Raw genomic sequence first — 16760 nt, 5'->3', positions numbered from 1 at the left:
GAGTGATGGAGTGGTTCCTGAGAAGGCAGCTCCAGGAGTGAAACAGCAGAGGTGAGAGGACGTGGTGAGAAAATCGGGAAGCGAGCACAAACCGGTCTTTAAAAACCAGTTTTGTGTGAAAGAGAGAGTGCGGATGTAGCTGAAAGGCGTTGGCTGAATCTTGTGAGGTTTTTATTGTTCGTTTGATTTGTTCTGGGCTTGTGAGCCGGGTTTGCTGACCAGCCAGTAAACCAACATGTTCTTGGACCAGGGGAGCGGGGGGATGTTGCAGGGGAGCAGGGGACGGGCCATGCCAGACGGGGAACAGATCTGGACCCTATGTGGCCAAGAGGAAAGGGATAATAATAATAGCAGTAGCCACCCCGATGAAGCACGTACCACCTGTGTGGCACGCTGGAGTTCTTCGTGCATGTTGACTAAGGGCATTTAATCCACAGCAACCCTATACTACTGTATATGCTAGGTGTAACGAGCATTTTGAAGTTCTGTTTGAGGTTGAGAGAGTTTAATTTCCCTGGTCTGAGTCTCACAAGTTGTAGGTGAGGGTGCCAGGACTGTCCAGGTGGCCCAGGGCCAGAGGCCATAGCTACAGAGGAAGGGAGGGATGGAGGACTTGTGATCCCAATGGAATCACTCACTGAGTGGAAGCCGTTTGCCAAGGGCAGTTTGAGGAACCTGAGATGATTTCACCTCGAAGGTTCTGCTTCTTTTGGAGTTAACCTCATTTGGCATTGGCTATACTTATTTTGTTCTCAATGGTATTTGAAGAAATGAGCATTTTTTTGTTCTGTTATATACGAAGGTTTATAGGTTTAAAGCATCTTTCACATCAGGCTTAATCGACTCATTTGTCTAACCCTCCCAGAATGCTGCAGTTTAGAACTAAATGCACACTGTGAGTGGGAAATGATCACATGGAAAGACAGATTTCGAAGTCTTGCAGGCTCTGGGGGGTCATTAAGTTAGTTCAGAAACGAGGGCGAGGTTACACTCTGCCATGTGCTGTTTTAGATAAATAAAAACTAGCATATAGAGTAATTTCTAAAGATAATGCTGAAAAACATCACTGGGCTATTTCCTTTTCACTTTGAAAATAGCATAGTCTTTCAGAAAATTCTGAAAACTATTTTCTCAATTATGTTTATAATTTTAGCAAGAGAAAAACACTGTGGAATAACTGAAAATTGCTGCATTACAGTATTGTTCTAAAGCATCTGTTGTTCCATTTGGGAAATAGATTTCTGGCAGCTGCACTGAGAAGTTTAGGGTTACGTGGCTCGTGGGTCAAGCAGCTCTTTTCAGTGGGTTGGAATTCAGCAGCCAATTGCAATTCTGGTTTTCTATCAACCTAATAAAAATTCATTTACAGCTCCAGCTACACAGGTGTCTGCATCATCCAGCAATCACCAAAATAGCAAATCTTGTCATGTGTCTGATTATCTCAGTTTAAAACTTAAATTGAAAAGCTGTCAAATATTTCCTAAACTTTTATTTTTAAAAATTAGTTCTTAAGAGAATTAAATAATGTATGCAAGGATACTAAATATTTATGCCTATGCCCAGAAAATTCATTAGTCGGACAAAGGTAAATTTGTTGATGGGAAATTCATAATTCTTATTTTTTCCCTTGCTTTATTTGAGTTTTCTGTATTGTATATCCTATTTTCAATCTAATCTTCTCTGAGCTCCAAATTGGATATAACAGAAATAAGGCCTTAAACTAAGCATGTGGCCATCTACCTTTTAGCGGTCCTTAGTCTCAAGTACTGAGAAAAATGGAAGGACCCAACGGACCTGGTTACGGTTATTATGAAGTTCTCAGGTAGCTGACTGTTCGGTTGGTTCGATTGCCTTTTCTGCCTTCCTCTCTCGTTAGAAGAGCAGTAGATAAATGTGTATCCGTTTAGTTTTTTTTTTTTATCATAACTCCGTTTTGTCACCGAGTCAGTGCCAACTCCGCTCAGTCCCCATAGCTCCCACTGGGCAGCAGTGTCTCTAACCACAGGTCTCGTGTCTAAGAGGAACGGGGCCCTGTTGAGCCCCTGAAATTCTGTGTCAAGACCGCCAGAGGGGCAGGGGGTGCCCACGCTGCAGGGCTTCCCAGGGTGGAGTGGCCTCGTCTTGGCCTTGATCTTCAGAGCCGGGAGCCTCGCATGAAGCCTCTTGATCAGGCACAGGCATGGCTGTGGCTGTGGCAGGGGACGGCAGTGAGGGGCAGAGCCGGGGACCCGACCCAAACCTCTGCGGCCGACGTCAGTTAGCGTGTGATCCAGTTCCTTCTGTCAGCATGACCGTCACATTCCCTCGCTTTTGGGGAAAACCTATATGAATAGCCAAGTGATTCATGGAAAATTTCGAGCAGATAGTAACAGAAGTGACTCTCCGATCTTGTCACTGAGCTATAGGAACCTGTGGCTCTGGTGAGGCACCCTCTCCCTCACAGTGGGTCCTTGGGACGTCCTGTACACCGTCGTCGGTGTAGTCATTCGTCTGGATGTCTGTGATGTGGACTGGGCTGGGTTTTCTCCACACTGACAAGACTTACTAGGTTTTGTTTGATTCTTCCTGCTTTTGCTCGGCAAGCTGATCTCACATTTTCCTTTGATTTCACTAGGGGATTACTTCCGGTGGTAATCTTAGCTGCGAAGTATGGTGACAATAGAGGTTACCCAGATCTGTGCATACTAGACCCAGTTCTAGCCATAAATTTACGCTAAATTTTTATGTGTAAGCATATATGTATTTTATCAGAATCTTGACGTTACATGCCTTCTTTATATGGTTTTGAAAAACCGTTACACTCATTGTCCAACTTTCATAGTCTGCCTCTTCCTTGTTGAGATTTAAAGGAATTCATTTATATGTTGTTAGAAGGAAAAATTGTAAAACGTGTTAAAATATTGATATAGTTATAAACGAAATAGACTGATCCAGTCCTGCTGTGCCTTGTTCACTTTATTCTCTGTAAGATTTGGTTCCACATAGAGCTGGATGTTCACATCCCTTCGTATAAGAAGATTTCTCTCTCATTCCTATCTGGAGTCACTTCCCCCTTAGAGAAAGATAAATTCTAACAGCCTTGCAGACTGTGTGGGTTTATTTATTTAAAAACACATGTCCTGTGCATGTTAAAAGGGGGGAAGAGAGTGGAATGTCATGGCTGTCACGTGGCAGTATTCCACAACCTGGAATCAAACTGCGCTGTGTGACAGTGCCCCAGTTTGGGGACAGGAGGGGGCAGTGATCAGGGACTGGTAAGGAGAGATTGGGATGCCTGATGAGGATGCCTCGTGGCTACCTGTAAACTCTTCACATACACTCATTTTACCCCTGAAAATCATTTCATTAAAGGATGGGTCTTCTGGGAAAATCTCTTCCTCTTAACCTTTCCGTCGCATAAACACCAAGGAGGCGTGCAGCGGAATGCCCTTGTGAGACGCCGACTGGGGACAGTCTGACATTTCACGGAAGAGCGAGTCAGTAGCTGCCCTCCTTTCAGCCTCGTTTTAATAACTTTCTGGAAAGGGGGCCTTTCTGAGCAGCTGGCTGTGTGGAGCTGTTGCCGCGATTTCTGTTTCAGCTCTGGAGAGCTGGCACTTCAGACCTCAGGCGGGCAAAATGCCTTCGACGGTGGCGTGACCTTTCTGTGTGGAGATTATACACCCGAGCAAGTCGTGCAGCCACACGGCTTTGTTTTCTTCTGAGGTCACAGTGACTTTGCCACAGGCTAAATATAAACTTTTTGCATGAAGCATCCACCAAAAAAAAGAAACGCAATAATTTTAAAGTGATCGTTATATTTACCTGACCCAGGTATATTATTTTCCATGAGCATGTGCTTTATGTGCTTCAAGGAGGCCACACGCCCTCTATGTATCATTTTTTATAAAGGCTCGTTTCCCCGTTGAGTAAAGAAAGAAGCACCATCCACACTTGTGGGAAAGGGACCCCAGTGTTTCCCAGTCATTGTGCGAGTGGCCTTCATAATGAGAAGGGCGTCGTTTGTCTTAAATAAGGACTCAAAAAGCTCAGCAAAGAGTCTCTTTGACTTTAGAAAAATAGGTGACTGTCAGTCAGGATTCTCCAGAGAAATAGAACTAGCAGGGTGTATATCGAAGGAGCTCTATTCTGAGGAATTGGCTCACATGGTTATCAATCACCACAAGGGACTAAAGAAAGTCCCTACCTGAGCACTGGCATTCTCCATCACAGTGTGAGGGGCCCCGTGGGGAACACCCGCATGCTCACGTTACCACCCCTCAGCCAAGCGCGTTCTTTGCGTGTCTGCCCCCTCCATCAGGCTGTTAGTTCTCGATTAATAATGATGGTAATAGATATTGTTTATAAATTGCTTAACAAGAACCTGGTTTACAGGTTTTACTGAATGATCGAATGAATAAATCAGTCAGTAAATTCTGGAAAATCCAGACTTTTAGAAAGCCCACAGTCTAGCGTGGAATAACACAGCTCAAGCTCCTTTAATCCATTCAACAAGATTTTGCTTTCTGTTTCCGTAAGATGATGAAGATGGAAATAATGTGATGGCTGGTTAAACACGTACGAAAGCACCTGCTGCCTGCTGGTAGAGCAGGCCTGGCGAGGGCACTGAGATCGTTTGCGTCGCCAACCCTGATTTTCGTGAACACAGCGTGATGGTCAGGACCATGGGTCCGGAGAGAGGCGACAGCGCCCAAAGCCCAGCTCCGGGACCCGAGGCCAGTACGTGGCTTCCCTGAGCCTCGCTTTCTTTGTCGGTGAAATGATAAAGGATTTGCCTCACTGAGTCGTGGAGACCAGAGTTCCTGGTACTTGTGCCCGTTAAGGGTTAGTTACTGGCGCTGGTCCCAGTGGGGGGAAAACAGATTCTCACGATCCAGGCCTGGCAGTTTCGAAGTCTTGGTGTTCGCCGCCGTGCCCAGGCCGCCTCGCTCAAACCGCTGGACTGCTGTGCACGAGAAGGTGTGTGCTCCCGTCAGTCAGCCTAAGCAGATCAGGTAGGAGGAAACTTCCTGGGAGGAGAAACCACCACGCGTGGTAAGAACAGATGCAAACCTTCTGTTTGTGAAGGAGCCGATTCTTCTATGTGAGGGGAATCATCTAGAAATGACCCTTTTGAGTAACTTCCTACCCACAGCTGCTAAAAGCGGAGAACTGTGTGTGTGGAATCAAGCGTGGAAACCCCACATGGCCGTGGCAGCTAAGGTGCCCCCGCCCGTTTACCTTAAATGCTGAGAGAGAGCTTAGACGCTGTCCCAGCAGGTCGTTGGCAAGGTTTAGATGCCACCTGGTGTGGCATTTGGTTCCAGAGTGAGAGGCGACTGCTCTCAAACCTTAGAGACAGTCCGATCCAGCCTCCTCATTTAACGGGGAGAAAACAGGCAGAGACGGGAGCCCCTCGTCTGGGCGAGTCGGCCGACTGCTGAGACGAGACCTTGAGAGCAAACAGTCCTCGTACCACGCTTTTAAGTTTCTGTTTCATGATCGTGATCTAATGCCGAAATGCAAACGTGGTAGCTGATCTAGGGTTTTGTCCGCTGGTGATCGGTTTATTTATCTCTGGTTAGTCAGATGGTATTCTGAATCGGTTTTGATTAAGGATCACTGAGAAATTAAAATACTTTCCTAACTCTGCCAGGCTTCCTCTAACCCCAGTCCAGCCCTTCTCTCAAAGGATGTCCTTTCCACCTGCACTGAATTTTACTTTGAGAGGCGGTTGGGGTTTTTTTTTTATTTTTTTATTTTTTTATTTTTTGCAAGAATGGTGAAAAGGCGCCAAGGCATTAGGAAAAGAGTCATAGAATGGTGACTTAAATAGAGAGTTTCCTCTGAAGGAGCAGGAGAGGCACATAGTTTCTTTATTGGTTTCAGTGGCGGATGCAACAAAGAACTCAGAAGGAAAGTGAGGTCGCATTACTGAGCTCTCCCCAGACTGCATCTTTAGCCCAGTGAGCTCGGTGTGTTTTGCATTCCGTGTTCGGTTAATTTGACACACGTTGAACCTCCCAACTCTAGAAGGGCCTAACTGTATTCAGATTAGCCACTCAAACACCAGAATGCTGTTGCCTGAGGAGTTACAGCATCATGCCCTCACGTGGAAGGGTGAGCGGAATTGGGGGCACGAGGTGCTAAGTATCATGGTTCCAGGGGGGTTGATTGGGTTATTATTGCTTTACAGAATCTTTAAAATGTTATTTCTGTTCACCTTCAGTACCACAGTGCAGTAAGCTCTATTCTCCCCTGAAAAAAGACAAAATCGGAAATCCTACTTTGCAAATTCTAACAAATCAAACTGCCACTAAAAGAAGCTGCAAAAATCCAGAATTGTATACACGCCCCCGACCCCAGGATACCACAGACTGTATTCCCTGCTATTAGTAAAATGTAGAACATTTTGTTTTGTGAAACAGAATTTAAAATCACCTTTAGCCCAAGCCCTTTCAAGGCAGACAGAAAGTTGAATTCTCTCATGAGGCCCAGAGAGCTTTAAATGACGTGTGACTTTCTCACACTTGTTAGTCATTGATCCCAAATGTCGTGAACCTCTGTATCGCTGACCAGAGGGCTCTGAAGGAACATGTTTGCCTGTCCCCACGAGGTCAGCTTGGAGAGGTCAGCTTGGAGAGGTCGGGTCGTGGTGTGGTGTGACTGAACAAGCAAAGGTGCTTTCTCTCTGGAGGGAGAGGTTGGGGTGAGCGTCGGGTGGAGAGAGGCTCAAGCTGTGTTGGCCCCCTTATCCTGTGGCATTTAGAATATCCATTAGTGGAAGGAAAGAAGGAAGACTTCCTGCTCTAAGAATAATGAAGCCCTAAGGAAAAAACATCTGTTCCGGGCTGGCCGGTCAGTGCGGTGTGTGGAAGGGGAGTTAGAGCTGGCCGCACCCGCTCTACACTCCAAGCCCCCAGCCCCCGCTCTGGTGTTGGGGCCGGAGGAAACAAGGAAGCCCTTTCTCCAAACATTGTAAATCCTCTCTTCCCCTGTCCAGCCCACGCATTAGCCTGTGGGATCGGCTTAATAGAACACATATTTTCTCGTGCATTTGGGCCTTGGGAAAAGATTCTTAGTTTGGAGTGTGAGCAGGAACATGCGGAGGTCAGGATGAGGAGGTGTGGGTGCCTTCAGATCGCTGGGGGACTCTGGGTTGCTCCGTAACATTTTATTGTTTTGACTTTTTTACTTTATAAAAGCCGGGGTAAAGCAGAGTAGTGATGTCCCAGATACAGGACACTTAACGGGTCTGGAGGGGTCGAGGAAAGTCCAGGGAAGGAACCACTGTCACTTCGTGGGAATCAGGGCCCAGTGTCGCCCGATTTTTTCAGAGAAGCCTGAAATCTATTATTTTTGGTTAGGATCTCCCAATTTTTAAACAATATAACAAATTTGGTGATTTTTCAAAAACATTTTAGTACTAAACGAGATTGGAAGGCACCTGCCAGGTTTGCTAATTTTTCAACACAAGTTGAGGGCTTCTCTGTACCAGGGGGCTTGGGGACCTTACAACCTAAACTTATGGCTTAGATTAAGGGAAAGGAATGAGCGTTTTCTTTCCCATTCATTGAATAAATATATTAACAAATACCAAAACCGTATCCTTCAGCTCTCACAAGGATACAAAGACATGTAAGGTACAGCCTGCAGATCCCAGTCTAAGTGGAAGACAGAAGGAAATCACGGTACAGCGACGTTATTTCATTTAATCGGTGTTCCCAAGGCGGGGTCAGCTCTGGAGGGCATCTGACCCTTTGGATAGGAGCTGTGCCTTAATTAAAGGAGACCTTCAGTTACAGGGAGTAGGCGCTTCGTGGGAAAAGCAGGAGGTACGAAGGGGTGTTTGAAGAAACCACAGGTGTTACGTGCAGTAAAAGGACATCAAATCGCAACCAAGGGCGGTAATTCAGAAACCCTCCAAAACACAAAGTAGGGGAGAGAATCACCTCTGTGCTTGTGTCTGTGCCTGGAAAATGGAGCGGGTGTGTCCACCTTGTCTGGTGGTTGCGGGTTACGTGTGAAATGCTTGGAGCGTCCTCGCTGGTCTCCCCGCTCATCCCCAGCCCAGTGCACAGGGCGGGCCCAGGACAGCGACTCGGTCCCTCTCTGCTTGTGAAGGGCACTGGGGAGCCAGAGGGGCCCGGTGAGTCCCCGGCCCTGCCTCCCGCTGCAGGCACAGTCTCGAGGCAGTCACCCTCTCTTCTCCACCTGGCTTCCCGGAACCTTGTGAGTTACTCAAGTGGCTCAGTCTAAAAAAAAAAAAAAGGGAGTAGTTCTGCATGAAAAGCTTCCCGGTGCATTACATTCCAGGGAGAGACACAGCGTGCAGTGTCCCTGCGGCAGCGCGGGGGGACCCGTGACACGGCCGCTCCAGCAGCTTTACTTGTCTCTCTTCTCCCCCAACCCAAGGCTGCCGTGGTGCCATCTGCCCAGACCCTGAAAATCACTGACTTCAGCTTCAGTGACTTCGAGCTGTCTGACCTGGAAACGGCGCTGTGCACCATTCGGATGTTCACCGACCTCAACCTTGTGCAGAACTTCCAGATGAAACACGAGGTAGGCGGTGGTGTCCCTGGGGAAGGCACTGTGTGTGTGTGTGTGTGTGTGTGCGCGCGCGCGCACGTATGTATGCGTGTGTGCACACATGTGTGTGCATGTGTGTGCACATGTGTGTGCATGTGGTGTGCACACGTGCATGTGTGTGCGTGCATGCGTGTGTGTGTGCGCACGTGTGCACATGTATATATGTGTGTGCATGCGGGTGCGTGTGTGCGTGCGTGTGTGTCTGCGAGAGAATTCACTTTGGATGCCAGTATGGAATAGGGATTTTTAAATTTCAGTGATTGCTGTACTGTCACCTAATGCGTACCTGAGATTTTTAAAGAAAACGATTAACCGTTAAAAAGACACTTACTGGGTTCCCACTGTACATAAAGCACCAGGTTGAAGAACTGGGGAGTTTTCCCCACAGTGACAGTGGGGCGTGCGAAGGCAGGAGGGCAGCAGGTCGGGCTGGGGCTGGGGGCACTGGTGGGAGGGGCTGGGAGGGGCAGGCAGAGCCCTGGAGAGGAAGGTAAGAAGCCCATCATGTGAGCCGCTCAGAGGAATTGGGATTTTTGTCCTGAAAACCATGCCGAGTCGCCAAGGAATCTGAAGCTGGGCGTGACGTGATCTCACTCAAAGGCTGTGATAACGGGGTGCAGGGAAGGGTCAGAACAGCGAGCTGCTTGGAAGCGAGGCCAAGCGCTGGGTCTCAGTAGGGCGTCCATATGGGGTGAGGAGGAAACTGATTTTTCTGCTGCCGACTACCTTATTCGCCCCTCAGAAAGCAGCAGGGCTGCCATCGGTACCCCACACCGGTCTGCAGAGACCGGGGAGCTCTGTTTTGTCTCGCGATGGCTTTGTGCACATCATCAAAGAATACGGGAGAAGAGAAAGGACTGCTTGAAAAAAATTTCAGGAATTTGCCTTTGAAGCCATTTTTTTTTTTCTGGTCAGCTGAGTCTCCTTGTATAGATTTCCTATCGGGAAACATAGATACCTTGGCGGCCACCACTGTTTGGTCGCTGCTAACCATGAAATGACAGTAGACACGTACGCTGCACGCGGCACTGAGCTGGGCACACGTTTCCGCCGTGAGCTTTCCTGCCCCCAGGACCCTCACAGTAGGGATGAGAGCGATGGCTGACGTCGCCGAGTGCGGTTTATGGTGTCATTTACGGTATCGCTGCAGCTGACCTAGCTCTCGAGTGCAGTTTGTGTTACTCTTGGATGAAAATAGAACTGTCTGTAGACTCTGCTCTGATAATACTTCGCTCTCGTCAGAGCGTGTTGATTAAAGGGTCGCACGTTATCTGAAGATTTCAGTTAGCTCTGTTATTACAGTCCCTGCTTTACAAACGGAGAGCCTGAGACAGCATGGCAAGTAGAAAGGTGGTGGACGGTGAGCCTTAGCTCTCCTAGCGAGGAGCTCTCAGCGCCTTGCTCTCACGCTCCCAGTTTTGTAAGCCGATAACTGGCATAAAGGTGTGACTTCCCGTGTGGGAGTTTGTGAGAATCATACAGGCGTCTGTGTGAGTATGTGTATCCATGTGCGTGTGTGTACACTCACGTGATGTTTTGCTTAACACACAGGTGCAGAGTGCATGTCAAACTTGAGTCTGGTTATGTCACCACATCAGATGTCTCTATTGTAGGTTCCGGGGCTCATGTTAAAGGCCTTTTCTATTAATGGAGTGAAGGCTGCATTCAGAGCTAGAAAGTTCTAAATGTCAGTCTGAGTCCTGCTTCTCACCACCTACGGGACTTCGTCAACCAAAACAGCATCTCGTGCCCTTTGATTTTCCCGGCCTCGCGTACACTCAGCTAGGAACGACTCTGTTGGAGGCCTGGCTGGGACAAAGGAGGTGATCCTCGTGCCTGTTTATGAAATTCTTATACGTTGGTTTATTTCTTATTCCTTAAAAACATATGCTTTTAGATAGCATTTGAGCGGTAGATATGGAGAGAGTCACTCAGAATTTCTTTGGCAATCTCTATTCTTTCTTCTTCCTGGATTTTTGTCCATTAGGCAGTGTCTCATTCATCTGCTTTCCCTTTCTGCCTGAATAACTGCTAATCTAATTCCCGCCAACCTCAGCCCGAACATCACATCCTTCTGGTTGGCCTTCCTGCCTTCCTGACTCCACTGTGGTGTTTGTTTCAGATACTGTTGTCACTATAATTTTAGGACGATAGGACTGAACTGTTTTTGCCTTCGAGAATGTTAGCATCATGGAGATGCCCTGACAAAGACTGTTCCTTCTGAAGGGTACATCGCATCTTCACGTCTCTGTAGCCTTCAAATCTTGAGTTCCTCTCCCGTAAGGAACAGGGTCTTGACCCTTCCTGAACAAACCTGTGCGTGCGGAGCTTATTCTCACCTTCTGCCTCCACCCACCACCCCCGAGGTGTGCGCCCCATACTATGTGACAGCATTCTTGGCTCTTCCTCGGAGCCTGACTCAGTGCCTTGTCCCTGGGACTGACTCCGTGCCACCAGAGAGACCGTTGTCGGTTTATGAATTCATGCTTCCTATGTTACGCTGATTTTTTTTTTTACATGGGCACTTTCGTTGTTTTCATATAGACTGAGATTCTCGGAGGCAGGGGCTGCACCGAATTTTCCGTTTCTTCCCTCTTTCCCATAGCATCTTGACCAGGCCACCCAGGACTTGGGGAGCCTTCGAAACCATTGGAGACTGATTCAGTGCATTGTTCTTGCTCCCCGGGGTCATCCAGACCACAGTTACCCCACAGTCCATACAAAAGACTGTGGCAGACCCGGATGTGCCAGGCATATCAGCCAGGCACTTAGCGGAGCTGGTCGTGATTGTCCTACGTGTTGTTAAGAACATCCTGATAAAAGAATGAAAAACTGTCCTTAAATCTCGTTGCTAACTGCTATATCCAACGCGTCACCTAGTTCTCTTAGGCCCATCCTAACAGAAGCATAACCGAGCAGCCATCAGGAATTATGCTTCAGAGTCACTTCGGTCATTATTTCATGTTATGTACAGATGGTCCTCGACTTATGATGGGGGTTACATCCCAATAAACCCATTGTAAATTGAAAATATCATAAGCGAAAAGAGTATTTAATGAAAACACCTAACCCACTGCCCATCAGCGTGCAGCCTGGCCACCCTGCCCCGGCCTGCAGCGGGCAGAATCCTCTAACGCAGTGAATACAGCCCGGGTACCGGCCGTTCACCCTCACGATCGCCACCCAGCATCCCGAGGGAGCATCCTTCCACAGGTCGCTAGCTAGAAAAGGTCAACATTCAAACTATGAAGCACGGTTTCTACTGAATGCATATTGATTTGACCATTATAAAGTCAGAAAATCCCAAGTCAGACTGTCGGAAGTCAGGGGACACTGTGCAGAGTTAGTTCCATCTGCGGACTTACGGTTAGTGAAGAGACCTGTCCAGAGCTGGATTCCTGGGTTTTCCTCCTTGATTTGCTTGATTCTTTAATTAACCCTGGCACTTTTGTACAGCACTTCACTGCATAGATTCTAAGCATATAAAAGAACGTTGATAGGTCTTACTTAACATTCTCTAATAAGACGAATCCGCCATCGTCCTGATGGTCCCGGCGAGAGAGGCTGCATGTACCTGGGTTCACACACGTCAGTCTTAGACGCGGAAATCCTGCGGCGTGTGCTGCGAGCGGAGAGCAAGGGGACGTCGGGTCTCGGAGGTCGGGACTCCCTGTGGACTGTCACAGGGAGGCGTGCCAGGAAGGGCGGCTCTAAGAGCGTTGGTTCTCTACCAGGTCCTCTGCGAGCGGCTTCTGCGGCGTGAGAGGAAGTCTCGCTTCCGGCCTCGCTTCCGGCCTCGCTTCCGGCCTCGCTTTCAGCCTCATTTCCGGCCTCCGGCCCCGCCACACTGTGCGGGCTGTCGTTAAAGCCGCTTTCTGCCCTCGGTACTTTTCCCATTCCCCAGAGCAATGCTCTTTGTGCACCTTTAGTGATATATGTAGGGAGAAGTACAGTTATTTTTACACATCCCCCAAAGTATAGCACATCATCCAGAATTGGGAAGAGGCAGACTGAGGCGAACACGGACTCAGAGCAGCCATGAGGGACCTTGAGTCCCTGGGGCTTTCACTGAATACACCACTTAGAAGTCCAAATAAACACAGACTGTGAGATTTTTTTTTTTTTTAGAAGTCTACTCTTTTTTTTCCCCCTCATCTTTTAAAATATATTTTTTTATGTGGACCCCAGGGCTTGATTTTACTTTTTTTTTTTTCTTAAATTATTTCTTGGTAACCAAGCAGTAACTGTGTCTGAATATTTAAGCATCGTTTAAAAGGGACAAAGATCTAATGATCGTGTCAGGACCCCGAGCTCCAGGGTCGGACACGTGCTTTATACCTCGTCCCCAGTCCACTCCCAGAACCCTGCACTAAATCCCTCGCGGACGCACAAAACGGGGCAGGAGCGCGAGCGGCCGCGTGCGTGGCTCTCTGAAAGCGAACTGAGGCGTGCGCGACGCCGTGCGGACGCTCCTACTGGTGGCGCGTGCGCATGCGCGCCCGCCCGTGCCCGGGACCCCTCCTGCGAGCCGGCCTCGTTTCGCGGCGCCGTGGGGAGCGTGGCGGCACGGCGGTGGCTCTGGAGCCAGGCTGCCGGCGTGAGTTCGGGCCCCGCCTCAGGACCCACGTGACTGCAGGCAGGTTCCCTCCGAGTGTCGGTCTCCCCGTCACGCGCCGTGCTTCCCCCGGGGATTAGACGTGACAGCTTTGTGCGGTGCCGAACGTCAGCGGTTACAGTTGGCACTGACTCTCTATTTCCTAAAGGTCCTTTGCAGGTGGATTTTGAGTGTTAAGAAGAATTACCGGAAGAACGTTGCCTATCATAACTGGAGACATGCCTTTAATACAGCTCAGTGCATGTTTGCTGCCCTAAAAGCAGGCAAAATTCAGGTACTTTTATAGCCATTTATGTTTTAAACATTTTGTTTCTCTAGTAATGAAATGTATAACGCATTCTTTCAAGTTTTTTTAATGTGTACTAATGACTAAGAATAATATTTCTTGCCAGTAACAAAATTAATTGTGTTTTAATGAAACAGGGCTAGTATGGCGAGTATTTAGTTGCTCACTTTCTTTCACACATACTGTACATGGAATATTACAATAGCCCTTAAATAGCTTCATGTTAAATGTGAACGGTGCTTAGACAAGTAGATATTCTCTTTAGGGGTCAGCTCTACAGGGCAAGCATCAGACTTCTCATGCTTGTGGTCAACCTGCCACAGCGGAATCCCTCACACACCTGGGCCTGAGCTTGGCGCCTCCATAGGCAGGGCCCTGATGCCTACCGCAGGTTCAGGCAGTTTGATGAGTGCTGTCCCGTGGGGAGGTCTGGTTCAAATGCACTGACCGCAGACCGCTTGCGAGGAAGATCAAAGCGGACGTGTTCCCACAGCTGGTTCCCTTCCAGGCCAGATCTGTGCCCATCTCTATTAGAGTCTGGTCGGCGGGAATCCTCTAGTTGTTCTAGGTGAGTGATCCCAGGCATCCACCATGCCACTTTTTAATTCAGAGCTTCCCTCCTATTTATTTTATTTTTTAAAAAAAAACTTAATCCTAACATGTTATTCTCTGTCTCTGCTTCCGTAGTGCACATTTGGACAGCCAGAGCAGGGAACAGTCATTGTGTCCTTACCTGTGAAGAACAGTAGTGTAGATGACACAAGTGGATGATACTCACAGATGACCTGTCATTGGCTTTAGAATATCTTATGCAACTTTTTGAAGCCAAATTTTCCTTCCTAATCCTCTGTTTCCTACTGTCCTGCTTCATACTCACATCGTTCGTGTGCCTTCAGGGTCTAGCAACTGGTATCAGAGAGTGAAGGCAGCAGAATCGGCAGGGAATTAAAAGTCGGAGAGAAAACCGTTATTTAAAGGTTATTCTGATCATTCCACATTTTGTAGATCACTGAGAAGTCATTATGTGGACAGATGACGGTTGTTTGAGACATTTCAGCTTTTCTCTGTTGATAAGTGGCATTCCGAATCCCACGACTGCTCCCACGCTGCGTGGCCTGCCAGCCTGAGCCCTGCGTGGCTGTAATCTATGCACAGGTGTAAAGCACCGAGAAAAAACACGAGCCGCAATCAGGTGGCCCAGCGCCCTTCACCAGACCGTTCTCTCCCTCTCTCTCTCTCTCCCCTCCGCCGCATCCGGCCGAGCAGAGCAAGCTGACGGACCTGGAGGTGCTCGCACTGCTGGTCGCTGCCCTCAGCCACGACCTGGATCACCGCGGCGTGAACAACTCCTACATCCAACGGTGAGACGCCTCCCCCAGCCGAATAGGAGAACGTTTCTTTAGGCTGCGGGGTTCTCTTTCATAAAGGTCATAGCAAAATTCGGTGGTACAAAATTTCACTTGGCCGAGGTCCCATACCAGATTCTGGTTTTAAAGGGAGGTGGGAAAAACAACGAGAGTCCAATACTGTATTCTGGCCTGAAGTTTAAAAATAATTTTGCGTTGAGAATCTTAATTTCGTGAGATAATTACTAAAAATTTTGCTTTAGTTTTCGTACACTCAGCTTAAGAGCGTTGGTGGGAAACTAGTAAGACTGGCTCAGAAAAGGCAGATGTTCCCTCTGGAAGCCAGAACGTGACACTTCCAGGTGCGCGGCCAGGCCCTGGGCCTCCTGCAGGCGGTGTGTGCAGCAGCATGCTGGGGCGTTTGCTGTGAGGCCAGACTCGGATGCAAACCCTGCGTCTCACGCAGTTCCCGTGTGACCTGGGCAAGGGAGCTCGTCCCTCTGCCTCCCAGTTTCCTGATTCGCAGACTGGAGCTGGCAGCACATGTACCTCCGAGGGCCGATGCAGGTTTTGAGAGCTAACACGCATCAGTACCCAGTATGATGCCTGGTCCATTCTTGAGCGTTAAGTAAATCTCAGAGCAGAAGCTTGTGACAGCCCTGTGTCATCACTAGCCTCCTTTTTGGTTGATTTTTGAGAGTATGATACTAAATCTTCAGATAAGTATTTTGGGCTCCCTTACTGGTCTTACTTAAGTGACATTTGCAGTGGCAAATGAGACGATAGAGGTGATATCACTTTTCATCAAATTTTTGAGCCACTGAGATAGTTTTATTTTCTTGCAGCAGCTTTTCAAAAAGCCTTGTACATTTTCATGACAAAATCTCTTAGTACTAAGCATCATTTCCAAGTATGCGAGTGATGCAGCTACTGGGCCGATCTCTTCAGGGAATTCCAGATGCGCGGTATCCTGAGGGAATTTCAGAAAGCTCTCTAGTCACATTCGCTTTATCTAAATAAACAGAAAACTTCACGTAAAAAGAATTGCAGGTGTGGACGGGGACACGTGCGAGGTCCGTAGTCCCGAGGTCAGCGCTCAGCGTGGCCCTGTCTGTGTGTCTGGAGCTGAGACGGGCTCTGACGGTCATGGTGGCCGGGTCAGACGCCTGGGTGGCAGTGCTCATGCTGCCTCCTCCCCTCGCCCTGTGACCTTGGGAAGTCAGCTGACCCCCTCCCTGTCCCTCTTTCTCTGTGCGATGGAGATAGATTAAAGGAGCATAAACACGTGTGGCATGTTAACTGCTCGGCAGGTCTCAGCTGCTCCCGCGGGGGGTGCTGTCAGCGTCAGGCAGGAGCTCAGGGTGTCGCTCTGTCGCCCGATGTGTCGGGTGGCAGACACCCTGCCTGGTGGCAGCTAGTGGCTGTGGAACAAAGAGGGGACCCCACGTCTAACGTGAGAAGAGAAAGCTACTACGGTCAAGGTCAAGGACTGGGGTCAGAGGCCAGCCGAGCCGTCAGCTCGAGCACCTGCGCCATCGGTGTGACCGCGGAGACTAGGACGGTGGGAAGCCCTGACGCCCGGAAGGCGGCCGCGATGACCGCCGGGGAGCATCAGAGGGTCCCGGGAGCCCAGAGCAGCGCGTGCGGCAGAGCCGGGCCGGGAGTCCTGAGCACCGGCGAGGCAGCAGCACGCGGCGTCGCCCGTTTCCACGACTCTCCGTAAGTGCGAAGTTTGGGGACTTTGCCTCGTCACACTGATCCATAAACCCATTTTTAGATGCAAGGCCAAGTTCACACAGGGTTCTCTGACATGCGACTCCCGTTCTGCACGGCGTAACGACATGTGCGTCCAGGGCCCTGAATAGTTTGTGCTGGGCCCGCCTGGTCGCTCTTCCGGTCCAGTGGGTGCCGTGTGCGGGGCGCTGTGGCTGTGAGCCGATGGCAC

General features: G+C 49.0%; 1 protein-coding gene across 5 annotated transcripts in view; it reads left to right on the top strand.

The window, feature by feature from the left end:
- PDE5A (phosphodiesterase 5A) overlaps positions 1 to 16760 on the top strand; it is a 103966-nt gene that overhangs the window by 70196 nt on the left and 17010 nt on the right. For all 5 annotated transcript variants that reach the window (XM_039879510.1, XM_039879509.1, XM_039879511.1 and 2 more), the window contains 3 exons: positions 8395 to 8541; positions 13332 to 13457; positions 14736 to 14830. In XM_039879510.1, coding sequence (XP_039735444.1) covers positions 8395 to 8541; positions 13332 to 13457; positions 14736 to 14830 — 368 coding nt within the window. The remainder of the gene's footprint in view (positions 1 to 8394; positions 8542 to 13331; positions 13458 to 14735; positions 14831 to 16760) is intronic.

Source organism: Pteropus medius, unplaced genomic scaffold (assembly GCF_902729225.1).
Source record: "Pteropus medius unplaced genomic scaffold, Ma_sr-lr_union100, whole genome shotgun sequence".
NCBI classification, from domain to species: Eukaryota; Metazoa; Chordata; class Mammalia; order Chiroptera; family Pteropodidae; genus Pteropus; species Pteropus medius.
This window is presented reverse-complemented; position numbering and strand designations above follow the sequence as displayed.